Source organism: Furipterus horrens, unplaced genomic scaffold (genome assembly GCF_987537825.1).
Source record: "Furipterus horrens unplaced genomic scaffold, mFurHor1.1.pri manual_scaffold_6, whole genome shotgun sequence".
Taxonomy (NCBI): Eukaryota; Metazoa; Chordata; class Mammalia; order Chiroptera; family Furipteridae; genus Furipterus; species Furipterus horrens.
Window position 1 is genome coordinate 90498670 of NW_028327176.1, and position 25767 is coordinate 90524436.

General features: G+C 42.7%; 1 protein-coding gene across 1 annotated transcript; it reads right to left on the reverse strand.

The window, feature by feature from the left end:
* On the reverse strand, positions 1-20023 carry PPIL1 (peptidylprolyl isomerase like 1). Its single transcript, XM_090282317.1, has 4 exons — positions 19730-20023; positions 16392-16546; positions 3396-3464; positions 1-1717 (listed from the first exon to the last, which is right to left on the reverse strand). Exons 1-4 carry the CDS (start codon positions 19783-19785, stop codon positions 1497-1499), a joined length of 501 nt encoding a protein of 166 aa, XP_090138443.1. The 5' UTR covers positions 19786-20023; the 3' UTR covers positions 1-1496.
* Positions 20024-25767: the final 5744 nt, after the last annotated feature.

Below are 25767 nucleotides of genomic sequence, written 5' to 3' on the forward strand. Positions count from 1 at the left end.
TCTGGGAAGTTACAAAGTCATTTACATAGTTTGTTGTTGGGTTTTCCATTTTTTGTTGAGAGAAAAGAGAGAGAAGGATGGAGAAAGGTTAAACATGGGGACTGCTGGGGGAACAGAACCTTGTTTGGCCATTCCATGGAGCAAATCACCATGTCCAAAATTTATAGTGTTAAGGAAACACATTTAAGCTACCAGTTTAAGAACACAAACATCACAACGCATATTGCCTCTGAGCCCATGATGATAGGCAGGTGTGTATCTCTTGCAAGTTTGAGGGATGGTTTAGGTCTCACAGCACAACCACCTGGTTAATCTACAGGGAGCTCCTCCTCGCTTGGAAATGCTAATTGAGATCACTTAACTTCTGTTTTTGGTTCTGCCTTTTTAAAGTCAGACCTGCTCTTGAATGGGAGAAGTCCACTGGAGATCCACACCCTAAAATGATGTGAAATCTTGAAGGCGATACTACTTAAGATGGTTCAGAAGTTAAAATGGCTGGTGGAATCTCATACAGTATTTAAAACCAGACCACAGGAAAATTTCAAACAACAGCATCTAATTTGGGAAGTTTCCACATATTACATAGGTATTAACTTCCTTTCTCTCACCACCACTCCCCTGTAAAAAAATAAAAAAGATTTTAAAAAACCAACAACATAAAATCTGTTAGTTTCTCTAAAGTCTTAGGTTTAAAAAATACGTAAGTGGTACTTCTCCTTTAAGAGAATACTGTTTTTTAAAGGAGAATTCATAGCCTGTCTTTATGCTCACTACAGATTTTTACTCCTTCCTGGGGAAAAAATGGTCAATGCTTCTGCTTCCTTTAATAAATTCATTTCTTGATTGTTACACATTATCATTCTCCACTTGACATTGTCTTAGAAACTTGATTGTTGGATGCATTTTTCATTTGGCAAAAATCCAACGTGGCTTTGTGTGGGATGTCTAAGTGTCAGAAACAGCAGTGTTGATGTTCTCGTCTTGGGAGGGAAAATATATAGAAAGACGCAGACACTCCCGGGAAGAACAAATGTAAGAGACTCAAATAGGGTGTACAGAGTTCAGAAGCCTGACAGACACTACTTGGTTTTGAATTCTGTGGCCATCAGCCACCGAAGACTGCAGTGTAGGCCAGAATATAAATCTTGGCAGAAAGAAGTTCAGTTGGACCCTGAGAAATAACAGAGGTTGCTTCATTTGTTCCAAGTGTATGAGAGTAGACACACAAGAAGGAGCAGCAGGGTCGTCTGCAGTGAGCCGTCACCTGCATGCGCATTTCTGCAAATGCTGTCAGCCTAGGCTCAGGGAGAAAGAAACAGAAGCATTCTATTAAAATACATTTCCACCTCGAACTCACTCAAGACACCAGGCCTCCTGAGCTCCATGGTTGCAAGGCCGGCCAATGAAGCTCAGAGTTATCTGTCATTCTAGGTCATCTGGAAGCTGGTTCGCTGGGCCATCTCAGAAGACCTCGTGTGTCCAAGAAAACAGCAAGACTACCCAGAAGGGTATGCCTTGATGATCTTCACATCGTCCACAGGGCGGTCCTGGGAATTTGTTTCCACCATTCCTACTCGATTCACCATTCCTATACCCTGGCACACACGGCCAAAAATGGTGTGCTTGCCGTCAAGCCACTGGGTGGGAGCTAGGGTCACAAAGAACTGGCTGCCGTTGGTATCTGGCCCTGCATTGGCCATTGCAAGAATTCCAGCTCCTGGTGGGAAAAAGGAAGAGAGGAAAGAGTATGAATAACCCCCACAGCTCTAATCTGGAGCTACTATAGCCATTTTAGGGATGAAAAGAAGCCAGGCTTTGTTCTGGCCTCTATCATCAACTGCTCCAACGAGACAACCTCTACCTCAGGGCAGGCCCTCTGCCCTTGCACAAAGCCCACCAACTGCTCTACCCTGATGACCTTGTCTTCTCCTACTTCCCAGACTTTATCCATGACAATCCTCACTAATCATTGGACCATGTTCCCAATTAGCCTAAAAAAAATCCATCAAGGTCTCCTGCTTCTTTGAGGAAGCTTTTCCTTTCCTATGGTTATTTTATAAGAGCAACATTCAACAAGTAGAGTCTAGAACACTCAGACCAGCACTCTGAATTCTGAATTGCTCAGGACCCAGAGAGGCACCACCTTCTCTAACCCTAAAGGGCTCTCTGTGGCACTGCAGCTGGTCAGCTACATGGCACCATGCCAACATGTCAGGCATTCACCTTGAATCACAACCAAATGAACTTTTAAAATCTATTCTCCAGCTTTCAGTGGTGTGGCTCAGTTGGTTGGGCATTGTCCTGTAACAGTGGGGGAGGGACCGCCAAATTCCCCACAGCCTATGGTCTGGGGGTTGGGGGAAAGAGACAATACAGCTTTTAAGGTACTCTGTATATCTATGGCAGGCTGGTAGCTAGAGCAGGTAAAAGGGCAGATGACACTGTTTAAGATACTTTGCATATCAATGACAAGGAGGTAGCCAAGCCTTTCCTGAGAGCCCTTCCTGAAGGGGAGAGCCAGAAGGAGCCAGCCCTAAGGAAGGGGGCCATGCAGTTTGAAAGAATGAAGGGCCCCGCCCTTCGCGATGAAGTCTAATGTGAAAGAAAGGCCATGCAGTCTGAAAGGATGTAGAAGGGCACCGTCCCCCATGAGGAGCAGCACAATGGAAGCAGCATGCTAGAGCAGCACGATGGCGCAGCAGGTTGTAGCAGCCCTGTGAGAAGAAGCCGCTGTGCAGTTTGCAGTCAGGATCTGGCCACGCGGCCTGGGCTAGTAAGAAAGCGGCACCGTGTCTGCGCCAGCTGGCTCCAAAGCCACCAACGACTCCGCCTTGCAGACCCGGATTGTATCTGGACTCCTGGAACTCAGGACATGAGGAGAGGACTTTTAGGACTTGTGCCTTTCCTGGACTTCACCAGTGCAACACGGCACATGCTTTCTTTTCTGGACTATTATACAGAGGCTGTTGACAGCATGCCCTAGATCCTGAAGGAGACAGCTGACAGATGAGAAATGGAGAATTATTGGGCTTGGTTTTGCTTATAGCCTTTTGGGGAGCAAAGGAAAAGCTGGGTCTCGTGGAAGAACAGGGCTCTGAGCAAAAGTGCTCACAGAATGACCCACCTGCCCCAGGCTGGAATATTGTAAATAAAGACCTGCTTTTCTCAACACTAATTGTTGGGTCATGCACCGAGATGTCATGTGAATGACCCCGGCTTTGCAGGTTTGGTCCCTGGTCAGGGCACATACAAGAGGCAACCAAATGATGTTTCTCTCTCACATTGACGTTTCTTTTCTTTCCCCCTTTCTCTCTCTTTCCCTCTCTCTAAAAATAAATGAAATCTTTAAAATCTACTTTCCTTTCCCACCCAGTCCAGCCACATTATATACTTACCTGTGAATTTCAAGTCTGGATGCAGTTCATCTTCAAACTGCTTGCCATAGATAGATGCACCACCTCGACCTGCCACATTAGCAGACAAGAAAAACAGTCAGCCAGTCCCACATTCTCCTCACAACAAGAACTATGGCTAGGGTTAAAGGACGCTTTGGAGTACATGAAAGAAAAAGGCAGTGAGCACATCAAGCCCCCGGCTAGGGGTGCGGCAACAACACGGCCCAGCAGCAGAATCAAGCACTGATACAGCATTCAAATCACTGGTTTCATTCAGGGAAGACATTTCTTTTCAAAATAACACCAGGAGTGTTTTTCTTGCTTATTAAAGTAATACATGTTTGCTGTCAAAAATATAGAAAACACAGAATGTTATCAAAAGAACACTGAAGTCCCCTGTAATCTAACCATCTATAGATAACTACCATTTATAGCCTGATGTGTTAGGTTTCTTAATTTTTTAAACATTTTTATGAGTATTTCAGATGGGAATGCCACAAGCCCTAACCCTGTTGCCTATCACAGACACTGCTCGCTAATCAGTCAGCATTCTTCCCTGCGGAGCCTAGATCTGCCCCTGGAGCCTTACCAACCCAGAACTCCAGGCAGCCATTTCTAATGGATCAGAGATGAAACCTATTCGCTGTCTTTACCCTAGATGAAGGAAAATAAAATTCATTTAACTCAAAGATATCTAGCTCCCAGAGAAACAGACAGTGGTAAGTGGCAATGTGGCACAAAGGAGAGGCAGCCTATCACAAGAACATGAAGAAACATGGGATTGGGAACAACCATCACCACCACAGATTATTTTTATTATATCCACAAGAGCTTGGTGCTGTGCTGGGCACCAAGTGTGGTTGTTAGAGCAAAGTGATATGTTCATTTACTTAGTCAACCATACGCATTGTTGCAGTACTTTGGTTTCTCCAAGTTGACCAGCCAAGACAAACTGCCTGGAACAAAGTGAACACTAGATTTACCAGCCAGAAAACAGCGCAGACACAGAGAGCTCACCTCTTTTTATAGCCTGCCGTGAAAGCAGCATACCACAGCACCATGTCCTCCCCCGTCACATACATGGCAACACGAACAAGAGGATTTCAGGAGTCACAGATGAAGCCTGGGGCGTTAAGCCACCAGAAGGAGATGAGGCCCCTTTTTACATACTAGGCGTAGTCTGACTAACCACAACTAGTTTGGGCATCTGCAGCACCATTTACTCATAATGTCCAACTTTTTATAACCTAATTTGACTTAGTAGGGTTTGTAGCAAAATGTCAGCAAGACAAATAATTCCCATCGAAATGTTCCTCTGGGCATGTGGAACAGGGGAGCACTGGTAGGGCGACAGCAAGTGACATAAGAGGTCTCTGGTGAGAGCAGGCTACCCAGATGTCAGTGATTACTTACAAAGCTGACAATTTGGAAGTGTTGCTGTCAAAAACTTGCTGTGTGTCTGGTCTAGTACAGATAGAACAGAGACAGGCACAGACCTGTTTCCTAAACTCTGTACTCTCAAAGTTCTTTTATTCTTCCATCTTCTCCTTTAAACATTTATTCAATGTATTTAATATTTCAGAGATACATAAGGTACAAATAATATGACAAACAACTGTACACCTTCTCCTCAAGTAATAAAGTGTGGCAAATCCGCTGAAGACCCCATGCACACACACCCTGCATCCCTCGCCAACTCCACTCTCCCAAGGGCTAAACTGCTTCAAGGATCACATTTTCTTCTCAGGTAACCACTAATCTGACCTGAAGTTTATCATTTCCATGCATTTTCTTTTTACTACATATTCATGCATCCCTAAAAAATGTACTGTTGTTTTGCATGGTTTTAGGTTTATATAAATGTATTATACTCTATGTATTCTTCTGCAGTTAGCTTTCTCCTGTTCACCACTGTGACAGACATCCACTCTGGTCCATGCAGCTCTCTGCAGTATTCATTATACCGTATGATTAGAGCACTGTTCCAACACAGCAGGGCTGCAGGTTCAATTGCCGGTCGGGGCGCGTGCAGGAGTCAGCCAGGGAATGCATGGATGGGTGAAACAACAAATCGATGCTTCTCTCTCTTTCAAAACAACAAATAAAATTTAAAAAAAATTTTTTTTTTGAATTTTTTATTGATATAAGAGAGAGAGGAAGGGAGAGAGAAAAAAGAGAGAGAGAGAGAGAGAAACATCAATTTGTTGTTCCATTTAGTTGTGCATTCATTGGCTGCTTCTTGTATGTGCCCTGATAGGAGATCGAACCTTCAACCTTGGTGTATTGGGATGATGCTCTAACCAACTGAGCTACCCAGCCAGGGCCTGATTACACGAATCTTATGTTTTCTCATGTTAATGGTTCTTTGGGATCTTTCCAATGTTTTGCTATTACAAGCCATGGTGCAACAGTCATTCTTTTCCTGTCTCCCAAACAAGTGCAGGAGCTCTCAGGCACTATACTTCATGGGGTCATAATTTGACTGTTTCACCATTACTAGATTTTCCAACTATCTTGCCATAAGAGCGCCTCCCACCCACTCTTATTGCTCTAGGTCCTTTTTGCAGGCTTTCTAACATTTGTCAGTCTAACAGGTATCACATCTCTTATGGTGTTTTAACCTGTATTTTCCTGAAATTGTGCATAATGTCATGCTTACTGGCCATTCAGCTTTCCTTCTCTGTGAACAGCCACTACTTACTGAGTGGTCTGACATTTCAAAATTTATATGTATATTATATTATTAGGATTAGTATTGTGGATTGGCTCAGTGGATTGAGCATCGGCCTGCGAGCTAAGTGTCGCTGGTTCGATCTTCCAGTCAGGGCACATCAGAGAAGGAAAACTCTGATTCCAAAAAACCTCCGCTGCCTTGCGGCATACCTCTTCAGGGGAAAGGCTAAGGGAGTAAACCCCGACAGAAAATCCGGAGCCGGAGTCCCTAAGGCGGTTTGACGTTGTAGTCAACACCGGCAACTCCTGCGGCGCACCTGAAGCCAAGCTGTATTGACTCTGTCTTTCCCTTGGATCCTTCAGCTGCGGAGAGAGGGGGGGTCTGCTGCATGGGCAACAGCAGACCCTCCATATCACCCTGCCCAGGCTCTGTAGCTTCAGCTTCACTGGAGAGGACACTCCAGCGTCATCGTAAGATGTCGATTCAACACGGGAGGAGACAGATACCGTGTCACTCCCGAGTCGGACTGCACAACCATTCTCGGCGGTGCAGATAGACTCTTAAGAAGCTACACCATCGTCTCTCGAGACGGACGGCTGCTGACGACGGAGTATTGTGGATACTAATCCTTTTTCAGTTAATCCTTTTGCAAATAACTTCTTCCAGTTGACATTTTTAATTTTTCAATGAGTTCTTCTGATGCAGTTTTTTGCAGTTGAAATTTCTCAATATTTTTCTTTATGACCTGTGCTGTTTCTTAAAAATAAAATGTCTTTATCCCCGAGATTCCTCTGATGTCTTTTTTTCCTCCTCCTGCTCACTGACTGTGAAAACCTCTCAAGACAACTGGAGTGGCATCTAAGACATGTAGAGTAGTGCTGCTTGCCCCCACCACTCCAACGCCACAGCTGATGAGACCAAGATTAATATCTAGCCCCCAAACAGCCACAACTGGGCCAGTGACCCATAAGGAGGTCCATGTGAAAGCCCTGTCTGGGGCACTTGACACCAGAAGGTGACCAAACAAACCAATCAAAGCCTCTCTTCTGGTAGGAGAACCTCTAACAGACACTGCAGGTTAGCATCTCTGAGCACTTCCCACCCCTTCTCTATAGGCTGTTTCAACCTCAGAGACAAGGAAGGCAGGTACTGACCAGGCGCTTTTGCAGCAAGAGGCAGCCAGATGACCCAGTTCTGACTTATTGATATAAACAGAAGCCTGCTGAGTAGAGATTCTGGGAAAGCTACAGCTTTCCTGATAAAAGGGGACAAATGCACTCCTTATTAGTCTTTCACGCATAATTCTTTCCCCATCTTCCTTCTCGGAAAGCAGAGGTGACGTCAGGAGCAGCAGTAGTCATCTTGCAACCATAAGACAAGTCTGAGAGCAAAAGCCAACACACTAAGAACGGCGGAGTGGAAACATAGCCAGCCTGGGTCCCTCACCGCTTTGCTGGGCAGCTGAACCAATGCCTGCAACCGCTCCCCTCCAGATACTTTGTTATGTGGGGGGAACTGACTAGTGGAGATGCTGTTAGGAAAACCTGGGCAAATGCCAAACACCAGATCTAACACAGGAAACAACAATGCTGCAGTTCTCCAAGAAGCTCTGCAGTTAAGTTGTTAAGATGTTCTCTCTTCCTCACCTGCCTCTGTGGTCAAGAGTTCCAGGTTTCGGTTCCAACTCCACCACTTACTAGCTGTGTGAGACACTTACCCTCTCTACGCCTCAGCTTCCTGGAATAGAAAACAAGAACAGTAGTACTTACATCTCACAGGATTGTTATATGAATTAAATGAGATAATGCATGGAAACCACACAGTCAGTATGTAACAGGAAGCAAACACAGTACTATCTGCGATGGTGAGCTCCCTTTAACTGAGATAACCTGAGCGCTTTCCATGAGAGGCAACTGTGGACTGTGACCCTGGGTTTATTCCAGTTCCTCTGCCCTCAAACCTCCACCACTCCCTCGCTGCTCCTCGCTCCCTGTGGATAACTTTCCTTCTTATTTCACTGAGAAAAGGCAGAAGAGATCTTTCACATGCTCTTACCACCAAATCCACTTCCCTTCCTACATCTCTACCCATTTACCTTCCTTTCTCCATTATTAATACAGTATGAATCAATTGTTCTTATAATTATCTCATCACCATGTACTTAATGAATCCCATTCACTGTCCAGGAACTTTGCAACTATAATTTCCCCTCTTGTCTAACAATTTTTCTAATGAATCATTCCATCAGCATAAAAACATGGTATGTGTTATTTCCCATCTTAGAAAACAAAAACTCCATCTCCTAGTGTCTCCCTATGTTTTTGCATCTCGTTCACAGAAAAATTCCTCAAAAAGGCTGTCGACATGGTGTCTCTGCTCCTTCTCCTGCCTCCTGAATGCCTTCCATTCAGACTTGTCTTCACTACTCCAGTGGAAGTGCTTTTGTCAAGGTCGTCAGTGACTGCCACCTCGTTAAACCCAATGGCCAGTCCTCAGGTCTCACCTTGCTTGATCCATAGGCAACACCTGACAGCTGATGTCACCCTTCTGGAAATCCCACCTTACTGACAGCTCCTCACTTTCCTCTGCTGGCACCTTCTCTTCATCCCTCCCTCCTTTCACAGGTGTTATACCTGCACTGATGTGTGAAGACCTCCTTTTTCAACCCCTACCCCCTCACCCCTTTATCTTTGACATGTGTTACCCCAATAAGGTCCTTCACTGTCTAACTGTTCTGGCAACTGCTTCCCAGAGGACCAGAACTCACAGAACCACTGTCACTCCAGCCCAAACTATAAGTTCTAGCTTTCACAACAACAAAAGCTTTCAATTAGCCTCCTTGCTTCCTGCCTTGCATCTCCCTTTCCACACCAGTCTATTCTCCACCTGGAGGCCAGAAGGATCCTTTTAAAACAAGTCACACTGTGGCAATCCTCTGTCAAAATCCTCTGGTAACATTTCATCATACTTAGGACAAAATCCAAAGTCTTCACCACAACTCACAAGACTCTGCTATCCTTCAAAGTCATCTCCCGCCACTCTCCCCCTCACTCCTGGCTCCAGCCACACTGTCCTCTGTGCTGCTTCTTGCCAAGCACGCTCTGGGGTCTGAGGCCTCTGACTGCTGCTCCCTCTCAAGTGTCCCTGCCCAACCGTCTCATGGCTGACTACTTCCCTTTATTTAGAATTCTGCTCAAACACCACCTTATCAGAGAGGTCTTCCCTAACCACACTATCCAAAATAGCACCTCACTCACTCTCTACCCCAGTGGTTCTCAACAAAGGGGACTTTGCCCCTTGACGAATCAGAAAATATGTGGGGACATTTTTGGTTGTCACATGAAGGAGTTCGACTGGCATATAGAAGGTAGAGGTCAGAGATGCAGCTAAACATGCTACAATGCACAGGACAGCCCCCCACAGCAAAGAATTGTCCTGCCCTACCCCCATCTACATTATTTCCTCCCTGTCATTTGTCATGACCTGACAGTATATTATGTACTTCTCTGTTCATGCCTGTCTCTCCCACTGGAATGATAGCACCACAAGGGCTTCCTTATTCACTGCTGTATCCTCAGCTCTTAGAACAATGTCTGGACCATGGCAGGAGTCGAACAAACATTTGTTAAATGAACTAACAACCAAAATAAATAATAACCACACTTTTTTTAGCTCCTATTGTGTCAAGTCTGTCTAACCATTTTTTGAAGATCAGCTCATTTACTACTCACGACCCCATGAGGTGCATATAACCACATTTCCCATTCATAGATAAGAAGGCTCAGCAAGGTTACATAGGTTGTCTATATTTAATGTGTTCCTGTGAAGCCAAGATTCTACCCCAAGCCTACAAGGCCACAAATCCTGTTCACCCCACACTACACGACCTTGCCATGTCCCATGGCTGGATTAAATTTCCTCACATAGTTTTCTTATCCCAGACTCAAGAGTTCCAAATGGTCCCTGAATGATGCCAAATCAAATCTGAACTTCTGTTGAGGGTGGGGGTGGTATCTCCATGAATTGATCCTATCTAACCCCCCCAGTGCTATCTCCTACTTACTCCACACCCTGCCCCCAAATGCTCCTTTACTGTCCCCTAAACGTGCAGTGCAGGGGCCTTAGGAATCACATCCTATGCATTTGACCCAGACATGGAGAGGTGGCAGAGCCCCTCCAACAGGTGAGATATGACACCTGGGGTGGCTGGCTCTCTTTCAACACCCTATATGCCTCTGTCACGTGTGTCTCCGTTCTGTACTCATTCTTCTTCCCAAATCCGAAATACCCTTCCCTATCTTCCCAAGCGTTAAAATTCTACATTCTTTCAAGGCCCACCCCAAAATATGCCTCCTTCCCATTCTAATCCCACTCCACTGTATTTTTTCTCTTATTAGTAATTATTCCAACCTGTTATACAATATTGCATACCATACCACCATAGATTTACATATTGACTAATTATTTTCTAGATATTTCTTAAAATTAATATCTTGTCTTCCTGGCAGTGCTAAGAGCTCTGCAAGGGAAAGAAAAATGCCTTGCCTTCTAATGCTTAAGTACCCCTCACAGGCCTTAGAATAGCACAAGATACCAAGCAGGCTCTTAGCAAATATTCATCAAATGAATAAAGTTAACAATGAGCTTGCTAGTCAGCATGTTGCATTTCAGGTGTTCCTCGGGCAAGAGGAGAGATGAAATCAGAGTGAGGGTGACCCATATCAGTATGTAATTAATCACTGCAATCATAGCGGCCAGTGAGCACTTCGAGGCTAAGAGCAGAACAGGAGAAGCAAAAGGAAGTGCTGGATAGTACGCCATGTATTACAGGGAGGAGGAACAGAGTAGTAAAAAGAGATTAAGGACATTCGGAGGGCTAAGAGTCAGCATAAAGTAAAAATTTCAAAGAAGAAAAATGGTTTAAAATGAAACCGGAAACCAAAGGGTATTTGAATTGAGAAAACATCTGGAAAAGATGTATCAGAAAGACGCTGGAAAGAATAGATGCAGCAGACTGAGGGGCAGTTGGGGATGAAAGTGATACATTGACTTGCTGAAGAGCCCAGGATGCCAAATGCTGCACATCTGAGATGTTTAACAAAAAAAAATGTACTGTATTACCTAATCAGGTGGTGACCTGGGAGGACCTAACTATTGTTTGCCTTCAACCACAGACCTGCCAGCATGCCGAACTCAATCATTCATTATACTTGAAGCTAAATACAACTACTTGGCAATACTTTTTTTTTTTTTTTTTTTTGAGGAGTTGTGACATTTTATTTTTTTATTATTTTTTGCCTTTTAAAAATTGTTGTTCTTTTACAGTTGTCCCAATTTCTCCCCTGTTGCTCTCCCCTGCCCCGCCCACCTCCCTCCTCCCACAGTCAGTCCCCACCCTGCTGTCCATGTCCATGGGTCATTTTATACATGTTCCTGAACTAGACCCTTCCTCTTCTTTCCCCCCTTATCCCCCTTCTTTGTCGCCTCTGGTCACTGTTAGTCTATTCCTTGTTTCCATGCTTCTGGTTCTATTTTGCTTGCTTGTTTGTTTTGTTCATTAGGTTCCTGTATAAGATGAAATTATATGGTATTTGTCTTTTACCACCTAGCTTATTTCACTAAGCATAATACTCTCCAGTTCCATCCAGGCTGTCATGAAAGGTAGGAGTTTCTTCTTTTCTTTCTGCTACATAGTACTCCAGGGTGTAAATGTACACAGTTTTTTGATCCACTCATCTACTGATGGGCACCTAGGCTGTTTCCAGCACTTGGCTATTGTAAATAGCGCTGCTATGAACATAGGGGTGCATAGGTTCTTTGAAATGGTGTTTCAGGATTCTTAGGGTATAATCCCAGCAGTGGAATCACAGGATCAAATATTTGGAAATCTTTTGAGGGATTCAATTTCATTAAAATTACAACATGGAAATGTGACAATATGAAGGATTCAGAACAACTACAGAAACACAGGGAAGCTTTGGCAAGAGCAACTCACATCTGAGTCACTTCCAATTCTTTTACCCTAGTCATGGACTCTCTCAGTTCACTGGAGTTATAAATTAAAATTTTATCTCACGGCAACAATGAAAGAGAGGAAGACAATAGGAAAAAAGTACAAAGTGTTGGCAGGGTGCCTTCAGATAAAGAATGTGGACTCTTCCTCCCCTAATACCTGATGAAGGAAACACTAAAACTTCAAATTTAAAAAGCAAGAACTTCACCAGCATCAACCAAATAAGAAAAAGAAAACAAACTAACTCCAAAAAATCTGAAGAGTCAACCAAGGAAAGAAACAGAGATTTGTCAGCTTGTACTCCCTAAAAGCTGTAACCAGGAAAGGAGGAGTATTACCCAGAGAATACTCACAAATACCTTCCAATTCTGAGAAGTCAACAGAGGAAGTGGGTTAGTGCAGAAAAAGGTAAGGAGAGGTCTGCATATACCACAGGTGCTTGGGAGTGGCAGGGTGGGCTCCCTGCCCTGGCCATATTGGTGGGGGGGTGGGGAGACACTGGGTTCCTAGACCACCTCAAGAACTTAGTCTAGGAGAAAACATAATCCAAAAAGAATTTCTCTGTGGCTGTCTGAAGCCACTGGTGCTTTAATAAAAATAAGAATCCAATAAAACAAGTTCAAAGACAAGATAATAAATCAAGAGAATAAAGCAAAAAGATTACAGAACTAAGGAAACAGATTTAGAACCAAATGACACCAAAACAGCACTAATAAATAAATCAGAGCAGTAAAGAACAGAATATATATGACTAAAAGTTCAATAAGGAACAGAATAAAGGTCTGAAACTACTTCAGTGGATGCAGGGAAAATGGAAAACAGCATCTCAAGACCCTTAAAAGAAATGTGATAGATAAGGAAGGCAAAGGTGATGAAACAAAGAATCACTTTCCTGAAATAAGAAATCCAGTAAGTATAACAGAAAATATTCAAAAAATTTTTCCTAAATTAAAGGAATAAGTCAATCTGATCCCAGTATTCACCAAAGCCATGTTCAAAATAGAAGGTAATGGAAAAGAATTGTCTGAAAAGATCTGAGGAAATGAGTTATACCCTGAGAATAACATACCCAATCATGGTCTTCTTCAAGTACAATTCTCAAACATGGTTGAGTTAAAAATATACCAGCCTCCAGTCCTTGCACTAAAAACTACTTTGAAAGAAACTGTGCCTGCTAGCAGTTGTGAGTAGAAAAGGCTGGTGGTGAGCACTGAACCCTCTGAAATGCAGAACCCATACTGTTGCTAAAGGAATCATGGGTGTAGAATGGAAAATGCCATAAACTCTGACAAGGAAAAATAAAACTAACAACAAAAATTGAGTAAGGAAGGGAGGATAGGTGTGCGATCACTGAAAATACCTAAATTGGTCTCTGTTCCCAACTCTTGGCACAGGCTCCTAAAACCCTTCGAAGTTCCTTAGCGATAAGAGTACTAGGAGCATCTTTTGTTCAAATGAGGTGACTCTGGGTAAGTTGCTAGATGGCTCCTCGATGGGGTCTGGTCACCAGAAAGACCCAGCCATAATTAGAAGCTGGGAATTTCCAGCACCCGCCAGGAACCACCACCACTTCTTCAGAGAGCAGAGAGGCTGGAAATGGAGTTAATAATTGACTGTACCAACATGAGGAAACCTCCATAAAATTCTAATAGTACAGGGGTCAGAGAGCTTCCAGGTGGGTGAACACATCTACACCAGGAAGGTGACACACTCCACCTCCACAGAATCTCTGGCACTTGGGACCCTCCCAGACCCCGCCCTATGCATCTTTATCTGGCTGTTCATCTGTAATTTTACCCTTATCCTTCCACAAATGTAAATGTAGATGTTTCCCAGAGTTCCGTGAGTCACTCTGACACAGTAATCACACCCAGGAGGGGGTCGCTGGAACCTTCTATCTATAGCCAATTGGCCAGAAGCACCAACACCTGCACCTTTGTGTGCGTCTGTGTCTGTGTCCACATGTCAGGGGGGCGGTCTTGTGGGACTGAGCCCTGAACCAGCTCCTGGTTAAACTGTAGGGCACCTGGCTGGTGTCGCAGAGAACTGCTTGTTGTGGATGTTTCTCTCCTCTTCCTTCCTACCCCCTCTCTTAAAATAAATAAAATCTTAAAAAATTTTAAAATGTAACACAGAAGAGAGCTGTTTATGTGTACATAGAAAAACTTCTTACATTTGGTGACCGCAAGTGTCAGAGTGAGGTGCTCTGTGGAAGTATGTACAAGTGAAGGAGAAACACAGGAGGGAAGAACCAGGTTTTTCCCAATACAGGAAGAAGGCAAAACTAAGTTTTTCCTAAACAATAGGGATGGACAAAAATTTAAGTCCTGTTTGTCTCATCTCTCATAGCAGAAAGTCAATTTTTTAATTAAATATATACAGAATTAAATACTTTTTGTTTAAAAAGCAATAGCATGCAGGACATGGCCTATTCTTTTGAAATTATTTCCATTTAGTTAGTTGTTCATCCATGCATCCTTTTAACTAAGTACCTGCAAAGAAAGGTATCTAGAAGAATGGCCACCAAAAGTTAACACTGATCATTTCTGAGAAGTGGGATACTGGGGGAATAATTAATGGTGTTTAGGAATCTTTATGAGGTATACTTATGAGTGATTTTTGTTCTTTTTTCTACTTTCCTACATATTCTGTATTTTTAAATGTGTCCATGTATGTTGAAAAAATTGAATGCCTCTGGTCATAAAGGATAAGTAAACGACAACTGAGAATGACAAAGAAGAGTGAGACTGAGAAGAGACTCTGCCACAGAGAGAACCAAATGATTTAAAGGCAGGAGAGCAGGAACAGGCATTAGCAGAAAAATGCAGACTGAGAAGTAATGGCCCTTGAAACTAATAAACGTTATTAGCATTTCACTAATAAATCTAAATCCCACTGAAATGATAACTCCCAAATTCATACCTCCATCCCAGACCTTTCTATGAACTCCCATTCATATCCCATTACTCATTCAACATCTCTACCTGAAGATCTGACAAGTATTTCAAACATGTGTCCAAAACCAAAACCAAATTCTTAATCTTCCCCCTCCAAACACACTCCTCTCTTAACCTTCCCCACCTCACTAAACTCAAGTCCAGAACTCTGAAGTCATCCTTCATCATCTCTCTCTCACACACCCACCCCCCCCCTAATTCAGTCTCAGCAAATCCCACTGACTCTATTTCTATCAAAACATAACCCCCAAGCCCTGGCTGGTGTGATTCAGTGGACTGAGCGCCTGCCTGCGAACCAAAGGATTGCCAGTTCGATTCCCGGTCAGGGTACATTCCTGGGTCGCAGGCTAGGTCCCCAGTTCAGGGCGCATGAGAGGCAACCACATATTGATGTTTCTCTCCCTCTCTTTATCTCTCCTTTCCCCTCTCTCTAAAAATAAATAAATCTTTAAAAACAAAAAAAACAAAAACATAACCTCAACCCAGTGACTTCTCGCCACCTTCTCCACTATCAGCCTGTCCAACCACATGGGTCTAGAATGGATGACCAGAGCAGCCGTCTCACAGGTTCCCAGCTCTCACTCTTAACCCTGTATCTGTTCTCCCAACAGCAGCCAGAGTGATCTTTTTAAAGCATATGTCAGATCATGTCATTCCTTTGCTCAAAACTTTCTAATGGCTCCCATCTTATTCAGAATAAAACCCACAATCCCTACCAAGCCCTGCAAGATCCTACATGATCTCTTACATGGGCTCCTGCATGGCAGCCTCTGGGCCTGCTCTTTCCTCTAGTCATAAGGTTCATTCCCTCAGTTCACTCAGATTTCCACTCCATAATAACATCTACTCAGAGAGGACTTCCTTGACCTTCTTCTATTGAAATTGTGTCCTCACATCCTTTTCCTGCTTTATTGAGAGCAGGAAGTGTTTTTCTTTGTTCATGGCTGTATTGGAGAGCTTAGAAAAGTGTCTGACACAAAGTAGGTGCTCAATATTTGTTAAATGAAAGAATTAATCAAAGAACCCAGTATTCTGTTTTTCTCACAACACTGCAAATGTCTTTCTTTACTTCTATCAGACTACTCTATACATTACTATAATTCAGGCAAATATTACTTGCTCTTAGGAAGCAATACATGGAAGTTATGAGAAACTCTATAAAGCCCAGGAATCAAAATTAGTTTCTGGTCAATTCCCTGTGTGTGTGTTTGAGAGAGGGTGTGTGCGAGGGAGGGCAGGAATAGTCTCCAGAGTGACTAACTCAGTCCCTGGTAAGTGGAAGACAGCCCTGGCTGTCTTACATCAGTTACAACAGAACGAAACTTCAGAAACTAATGTTGACTTAACTGTACCTGTCCCTGTTGGGTCACCTCCCTGGATCATGAAGTCTTTGATGATTCTGTGGAATTTGGTGCCATTGTAGTAGCCTCGACGAGCCAACTCAGCAAAGTTCTTACAGGTCTTTGGCGCATGCTTCCAGTACAGCTCCAGCACGATGATTCCCATGCTGCAGGGGAGACAAGGTCGCGGCAGATAGGAATAATATGGGACTGCCCCAGGACTCTCCACTTTCAAGCTTCTAAGTCATGGAGTTGTAAGAAACATCAGATATCATGCTCAGCAAAGGAAAACAACACAAGGCAAAGAGCATAAACATAGTCATCTCCTCTGTGTAAAACATGCAGGGCTTTCTGGTACTTCTTTTAAGCAACATAACTGTGGACAACTAAAAATTTTAACTGTGTACTTAAAAAATCACCAATCATCAAAAACTAATATAACCAACCCCTAAATTGGGGGGTGGGGGAGAACCTTACACTTAATTTGTAATTTTTTTTAAAGGCAGGCATTAAAATATCAGGAATTCATATTTATCTTTATACATGCCTAAGTTTCTGGGAGGGGGGTGGAAACTAGGTAAATGGGAGACAGGAAGGTTTTCAATGCATATCTTTTTAAACTTTATATTTTTGAACCATAAAAATATATTACCTGTCATGAAATTTTTTTAATGGAAAAACAGGCACAGTTTGTGTGTATTTAGGAAGGGCTGCAACAAAGGCAAAACCTGATTGCTTCAAACCTTTACACCTACCCAATGTGATAAGCACTTTCCCCCCGTGAAGTACTGCTAAGGAAAAGATATAGGCCTGGTGCCTTCCCCTCTCCATCACTCACCTAAGACTTTAAACTCCAAGAATGGGAAAACTGAGTCAACTCTGTATAGCCTGAATACCCAGTGCCAAGCACAGTGTAAGTAAACACTCTATAAATACTATAGATAGGTACTTGGAAACTGACTTTTAGCAAAACAATATATAATGAAACCAATTTTACCACAGGCTAACTGATATAAACAAGGGTTAAGTTCCGGTGGCACACTTCTAGTCATAAAAACATCACCAAACTTCTAAATAAAGACCTCAAACACTTCTAATATTTTTCGTTGAAATAAATTGGAACTATACATCCACTTAAGAAAGATTAATAAAAACAAGTTAAGATAATTAATTTCCAACCTGCTTATTCCAGTTCAGGTTCTGGGGTGGCTGGAGCCTCATCCCAGCAGTTCAGGGCGCAAGGCAGGAACCAAACCTGGACAGGACACCTTCCATCCAGGGCACAGTCACAAGCACTCATTCAGACTGGGACAATTTAGACACACTAATTCACCTAATACTCACATCTTTGGGATATGGGAGGAAACCGGAATACCCGGAGAAAAACCGTGCAGACATGGGGAGAACATGCAAACTCCAGAGACAGTGGCCCTGGATAGGAATCTTTTTTTCCCCTGATTATTCTGACATTGAAATGAAAGTTTATTCAAGGACCTACTGTACGTGTGGTATTTGCCAGAACATAGCTTTCTACTAGCAATTCATCCTTCACATTACTAATATTCAACACAGACTAACAATTACTCTGTGCAAAGCACGGTTCTAGGTGCTTTTCCCTTCACGGAGTTTGCATGCTGGTGGATATTTTTTAAATACAGTTAATAACTTTGGAATAGCAATCAGAAAAATGTACTAAAGTGCTTAAGGATACAACATGTGCAAGGACATTCATTCCAATTTGTCAAAACAAAAAAACAAGAAGCAATCTGGATGTCCTTCAAAGAGGGAATGACTAAAATATGAAATATCTATACTATGGAAGGCTGCATATATTAGTGAGTGAAGGAAAGGAAAATTACAGGAAAAATACACAGATGCAATATGATCATATGATCTTCTTTCTGTTAAAAATAGAACATAGCCCTGACCAGCGTGGCTCAGTTGATTGAGTGTCATCCCATTAGACCTCCGACAAGGCAAGTGGACTGAGGCTCCCTATGTGCAGGCATTCATGGTTTTAAGAAACAATCTGAGAGTGAAAAGCTGCCTGTTCAATTCCTGGTCAGAGCACATGCATGGGTTGTGTGTTCAATTCAAAGTTAAGAGTGTATGCAAGAGGCAACAGATTGATGTTTCTCTCATACATGGATGTTTCTCTCCTCTTCCTCCCTACTCCTCTTAAAATAAAATCTAAAAAAAAATAAAAAATATAAAAGACAGATGTTTATGTGTACATAGAAAAAGATCTAGAAGATAATTCAACAAACTATTAGAAATGTTTTTACTGGAGGGATGGCTTTCACTGCTTATTCTTTATGTGTCTACACTTCTTGGATGTAAATTTCAAAATATTTTGTATATTTTTAAAAATGTTAACAGGTAAGTTCAGAAATTACTTTCAAGTTGGTGCCTGAAGTAGAATTTTGCCATATTAGATAGTGGGGAAAATGGTCTGGGAGCAAAAGCAGGAACAGAAAGAAGGCAGAGATGGTGGTGGACCCTGACTACTGATGGGGGAATGGCCCATGTAGTCAGAGAGGTAAGAAAAAGCCAAATGAAGAAAATCACCTTGAATGTCAGACCACAAAGTTTTAATTTCAGTGTTGTAGAAGTTACTTAAAATAATTTGCCCTACTTTGGAAAGATCACTTTGAACTTTTCCCAAAGAGGCAATGAAATGAATGAGGCTAAGGAACATAGCATGAGAGACAGACATACCAGGCTCCAAATGAGGTTCCCCTACCTACTAACTGTGGCTTTGGTCAAGCCATTTAATCCGTAAATTCTGACGTTTCCCTGCTAATACTGGAGGAGAGAAGGTGGAATAATACCTACATGATTTGAATTGCTAAGAGGATTAAACCAAAGGTGATGCTGGCACTAGCTGGTTGATGCTCAATTATATCACATTTGATAGCGGTAGAAATGTGCTTCTTCCTGTGTTCTAACAATCTGTTTATAAACTGTAGTACTTACTACAACTGTACTACTAATCACGATGATATGTATCTAGCTTTCTCCTTCACTATACTGTAAGGTCCTACAGGCGTCGCTGTGTGTTTTACCCACTTTTGCATCCTCAGATGCCAGATCCTACGTTCAGGGCCAGAAAGAACAGATGAATGAACTGAGGATCGGGAGGAAGACAATCAAGCAGCCGCCGCTAAAGTCTAAGCGTGAGTCTGTGCGGAGCTCGGATGCTGACGGGGACGGTCCACATTCAGCTCTCACAGCCGCCGCTCCAAGCTTTTCCACGTGGTAGGAGAGCCCGCCGGGAACCCAGCCCCGAGAAGCCTGGGTTCCGTGTCGCCTCCGCCAGCACAGCCCCAGAGGCCCGACCCCCCCCTCACCTGGTCTCCAAGTATACGTTGGGCGGCTGCCATGAGTCCGGGGGTATCGCCGCCATAACGGAGCAGGCGGAATCCCTCTCCAGCAATTGCTGCTTCCGGCGTCGATTCGCTGGGGACCTGCCGGTGCTGCGCACACTTCCGGTCCCCGCCGTTCAAGCCTTGCGATGTCAAGATTTGGGGAATTGAGAAAAGGAAGAGGAAGGACCCCACCTCCAAGGCCGGGAAAAGGGGGTTCGCAGCGAAAACAGAATGGCCGCAAGGACCGAGAAAAACGCAAACTCCCTTGGAGGTGGTCTCCAGGTGGAGCTATCGCACCGCCCTCCGGACGCTGATTGGTTCGTTTAGGAGTGGAAGGCGCGAACCACCAGCAAATATACACTCGGATTGGAATCCTGTCCTAAATTTCAATTCCAAGAATTTCCTAGTCCCACAACAAGGCCGGGACCAAAAGGAGGGAAGAGAATGAAAGGGAATAGAGGTGAGAGATCCCAGGAAGTAGCTTTGACAAGGCTCTGTATAATTTACATCACACCCACACTTTATTATCTTATCTACTGTAAAAGTAGAATTTGTTATTCTCATTTTTTAAAGTTAGAATGAGCTTTTGTGAAACTCTAATGTAATTATCGGGGTCCTCTGTAAAATTTCCCAGTTCCTGACTAATGGTGTCTTAAGTCCTACATGATGAGGGGGACCTGGACCCTGACCCAGCCCTGCGGTCTGCCTGTTTCCTGCAATGGGCACAACCTAGAGGGCTGTCCCAGTCGCGGGGCGCTGGGAGTCCAGCCCTGGGTGTGGAGGGGCAGGTTCTGGATCATGAGTCCTTGGGTATGTGGTGCCGGGCGTTTTCTCCCCGACATTCTCCTCTGTGGAGTAAGTGATTGAGCCCTCAGTCTTGTTCTGGGTGATCACTGCCAGAACATCCCTGGCATAGCCCCGGATCATTTCTTAAAACCGTGAATGCCTGCACTTAAGGAACCTCAGTCCACTTGCCCTGTTGGCGGCAGAACAGGTCTAATGGAAGGGTAATATTGTAATTTAGACTACCATTATCTGGCCATACTTCCTGGTCTCCTAACTTGTATTGCAGCCAGGCAGTGTTACAAAAGAAGACTAATCTTTTTCTTTTTAGAGTTTGGGGGTGAAACATGTCCCAATTCTTAAGGATACATCCAAGGGGCGAGTCTTGAGATAATGGAGTTTTGATTTCCTATCAGAGTAGAAATCCGAGTCACTGCACCAAAAAATGGCGCCAGATCAGTGATGGTGTTCTGAAGACCTTGGTTAGTGTCTTCTTGGAGGAAGGAATTTAGTCGAGACACACGTTGGCTAAAGCAAGCAAGTTTATTAGAAAGGAGGAAAGTACACCTGGGAAATTTCAAGGCAGGTGACTCAGATCGAGCTGAGTTCTGTTATTCTAATTTTTCAGGTGTGAAAACAGACTCAGCAGTTAGATGACTTATTTGCCCCTCGACATACAGCAAATCTAAACCTCCAAACTCCAAAGGCTGAAATTCTAGGGGGAGTAGGAAGAGTGGAAGAAAAACAGAGCTAAGGAAAGGGAGAGACAACAGAATGAAGATCAAAAGGATCAGGGCTAAAGCAAGGCCTAGAGTGAGCTGCTGGGATAGACAGTGCTCCAAGGATGTTAGTAGGGTTTGCTTGGGGTCACAGGAGGAGAAGCAAAGTACAGGCACTGGGAGGAAGTTTGGGTGGAGGACAAGAAAGAAATGTGGTAAATAAGCTTAGATAGTAAATGCTATGCACATCACTTAATAATGGTGGCCAAATGAATGCTTACTTTGTGCCAGGCATGGAGCTAAGCACTGTTGTGTACTTTCACATCGTTAAAATTCGACACAAATGGACACCAGACTTGAAAATTCCCTGAGCAGACAAACCACTTTAGTCACGCAAGCAAAATTTGGGCCAGTTCTTGTTAATGCCTCTGAAAATCATAAACAGGACTTAAACTGTTCTCCAAAATTGATGGGAGCTAACCACTTTTAACCCATTTTCTATCACTAGGGAAACTAATTTTATAACCAATCACTGAAGAATAAACAGCCACTGCCTCCTCATTATGTAAGCTGCTTTATAACATCTTTGAGCCTCATTCCATGTTCATTTTGAATGCTTCCAGTTTGCAAACTGGTTTTTGTGTGCACAATAAACTTTTGCTAATTATTATTTCAATGATTCAGTAGTTTTACTTCCACTATTTCTGAACTTTTGACAACACTTAATCTTCAAAACACCATGAGATAGATACTACTATTCCCTTTTTACTTTGAGGAAACAGATTAATAACTTCCTCAAAGTACCACAGCTGTGAGCCTGTGCTTTAAGCAAAGCACAATCCCAGTTTCCTCAATTGTCCAGTGGGAATAAGTTTATACAGGTTGTAAAGATCAAACTGAACAGCAAGCTCCTTGGGAAAGGAACTGGGCCTCCTGCATATCTGTGCCCTCCTCACAGTGTACTGAGCACAGGATACTGAGGGTTCGCTGAATGAATACTGGACATAAAACAATATTTTAAACTGATGCATTCTGTACTAATGTAAGGTATAATTAATATTACAATAATTAATTATGTTCATGCCCTCTTTGTGACTCTTGAGCTGGAAGGAAGTCTTTATCATTGGTTCATTTTGTCTGTTGTTATTTGAGTTGTCTTTTTCTGTATCTTTTGTAGTTTCTTACTATTTTGGGAGGCTTAGAACACAGTGAAAATGCTTTGGGGTTTTAATCAAGAATAAGACAGTGGGCACTGGCCGGGTGGCTCAGTTGCTTAGAGCATCTTCCCACTATGCCAAGGATGCAGGTTTGATCCCTGGTCAGGGCACGTACAAAAGTCAACCAATTAATGCATAGATAAGTGGAACAATAAATCTTTCTCTTTCTCTCTCAAACTGATAAATAAAAAACTTAAAAAAAGAATAAGACAGTGTCTCACTGTCTCATTCCAAAATCCTTCCTCAGGAGGCTCAATATTTGTTGGCCTTTTTGTGCCCAAGAGAACATTGGCTATCAGTGACTTCAGAAAGGAGTTGACAGAGAGGCCTGGATTCCTTTTCTTAGTTACAACTAATAGTTCACATTAAATTAGTCAGAGCGGCTTGTATTTACTTCATTTATTCTGTATCTAAGCTTACTGCATCTTCTGAATAAATGTCTTTTAAAAAATTATAAACTTTTACAGAAGCATTGTTTTTCAGACTGGAAGTCTTAAGATCACCCTTTCTCTCTGCTTCCTCTAAGGCAGCGGTTCTCAACCTGTGGGTCGCAACCCCTTTGGGCGTTGAACGACCTTTCACATGGGTGGCCTAAGACCATTGGGAAACACATATATAATTACATATTGTTTTTGTGATTAATCACTATGCTTTAATTATGTTCAATTTGTAACAATGAAAATACATCCTGCATATCAGATATTTACATTACGATTCATAACAGTAGCAAAATTACAGTTATGAAGTAGCAATGAAAATAATTTTATGGTTGGGGTCACCACAACATGAGGAACTGTATTAAAGGGTCGCAGCATTAGGAAGGTTGAGAACCACTGCTCTAAGGGATACATCATTAAGACCTGTCAATTCTTTTTCGAAAGATCCTCAAATTGTATCCCTTCCTTCCCATTCCCACTTCTGTTTCAAACCTTTAACACCAGTATTATTTCAGAAGACCCCTGGCTGGGTTCCCTGCCTCTGGATTTTCACCACTAATCCATCCTACACATACAGCAGCCAAAGCCTTCCTCCTGAAATTTCTTGTAATATGTCACTTTTGCCATGAAATGTTAAGCAGTTTCTCTTTGCCTATTAAAATAAAGTCCCAAACCACTTGGCCTGAGCTTAAAGGCCTGTCACAATTGGCCCCCTCACTAATTTCTCCAGCCTGATTCCTACAATTTTATCCATGCCTTAAATGTGCCACTAACATTCCCACTCCCAGGCCTTTGCCAAGGCTGTTCTCTTTCCTTGCAATGCTTCCCAAACCTTGCCCATGCCTTTGTCCCAGCTCCTTTAGAAAACTTCTCCACTTCTCCTGTCTACAGTAGGCTTTCTCCCCTTCTCTATTCTTGGTCTTTAATTCTGTGCTGCTTTCCATTGTTGTCTAACTGCTTGTGTCAGATTCCCTTCTCTCCAAGTAAAATGTTAAGAGCCCATGTTAGGGACCATGTCCTAGTTCACTTCAGTTCAACATACACTCAGGACCTGTTCCAAATCAGAACCTAAACATAGAGCGTCTCCTGTGGCTGAGTGGAGCTAAGGCACCAACCCACAAACAAGCAATTCTGTTACACAGGGTGCTATTACCTGGGAACCTTGTCAAGAGTTTTTCCATATTTTAACAGAGAGAAGCCAACACTAAAGAAATGAGATTTACCCATCATTTCCCTCCTTATCCTCTCCCTCAAACTAGTTCCTCTTCCTATGTCTCCAATCACTATTGTCCTATTCACCAGATGTATCATTTTTAAAAGATTTTATTTATTTATTTTTAGAGAGAGGGATAGGGAGGGAAAAGGAGAGGGAGAGAAACATGGACTGATTGCCTCTCACAAGCCTGCAACCTGGGACCAGCCAGCAACCCAGGCATGTGCCCTGACCAGGAATCAAACTGGTGACCTTTCAACCTGCAAGATGACACCCAACTCACTAGTCAGAGCCAGATATTCAAAGAAACCTCTCCTAGCATCAACATTTTCCAGATCTCAGCTCAGATTATCACTCTCAGAGAAATCTCTGACCACCTAAAGCCAGTTCTGAAACAACCAGAGCTCAGGAAGCACCGCGTGCTTCCTTATTACAGCCCTCATGTCACTCTCCTGTAGCTGTGGGCTTAATTGTCTTTCTCTCCTAGAATGTGAGTTCCTTTGGAGCTGAGCACAGTGCATGTGACCCATCTCCATCTTCCTCAGTGCCTAGTTGCTGGCTGGTGCACCAGGAAAAGATTAAGGGAGAAAATGAGCTTGGAGATGGCCTGTAAGGATTCAGACATTGGAGCTTGAAAATGAACATTTCAGGCACAAGGTATAGGAGTGAGAAGATTCAGAAGGAGGGAAGACTTGAGCACATTCTGGGAACCTAGTGTGTCATTCTATCTGGCTGAGGCCAAGGCTAGTCATAGAAGAAGAAAAAAACAATCTTTAAAGATCACTTTTGTATAACCAGGAAGGTCTTAAATGTTAGGACTTTAATCTGTGGGCAATGGGGAGCCACTGAAGGTATTTTTATGCCTGACTGTTTTTGTTTAACATGTTGGTGAGATATATCCATGTTGTTGTATGCAGTGGACACTTCATTTTTTCAGTGCTCCATAGTATTCTGTTGCATGAATATACTACAATGTATTTATTCTTTTGGTAATGGGCATTTGGGATGTTTCCATATTGTGGGTGTCACAAATAATGATGTTATTAATATTCTTGTTTCCATCTTTGTGTACTTGTGCATGAATTTTGGGGGGTATTCTACCTAGAAATAGAATTGCTGGGTAATAGGTTAAATATATATAATTTAGTAGTTAACATCAGATTGTTTCCCAAAGTGACAGTAGCAATTTACATTCCTACCAGCAGTATGTGAGTTGCCACTGCTTTGCTTCCTTGCCAACACTTAGTGTTGCCAGTCTTTTTTATTAAGCAGTTCTGGAGCCTGTATATTATCTCAGTAATCACTTGACTAACAATTAATGATTAATGAAATTAAACACTTTTTCATACATGTACCTGCCATTTAGATATCCTCTTTTGTGATATCATCTGTGGTCAACCCATTTTTTTAAAAGGTTTTTTTTTTTTTTTTTTTTAATTTGTAGAGTTCTTTATATATCCTGGACACAAGCTCTGTGTTGATTTCTTTTACTCTACAACTTGCCTTTTTATTCTCTTCATTGTGTCTTTTGATGATCAGAGGTTTCTAATTTTAATGTAGTCCAATGTATCAATTATATCTCTTACAGAACACCTCGATTCTGACTAGCCATATTTCAAGTATTCAGTAGTCACTTACATGGTTACAGAAT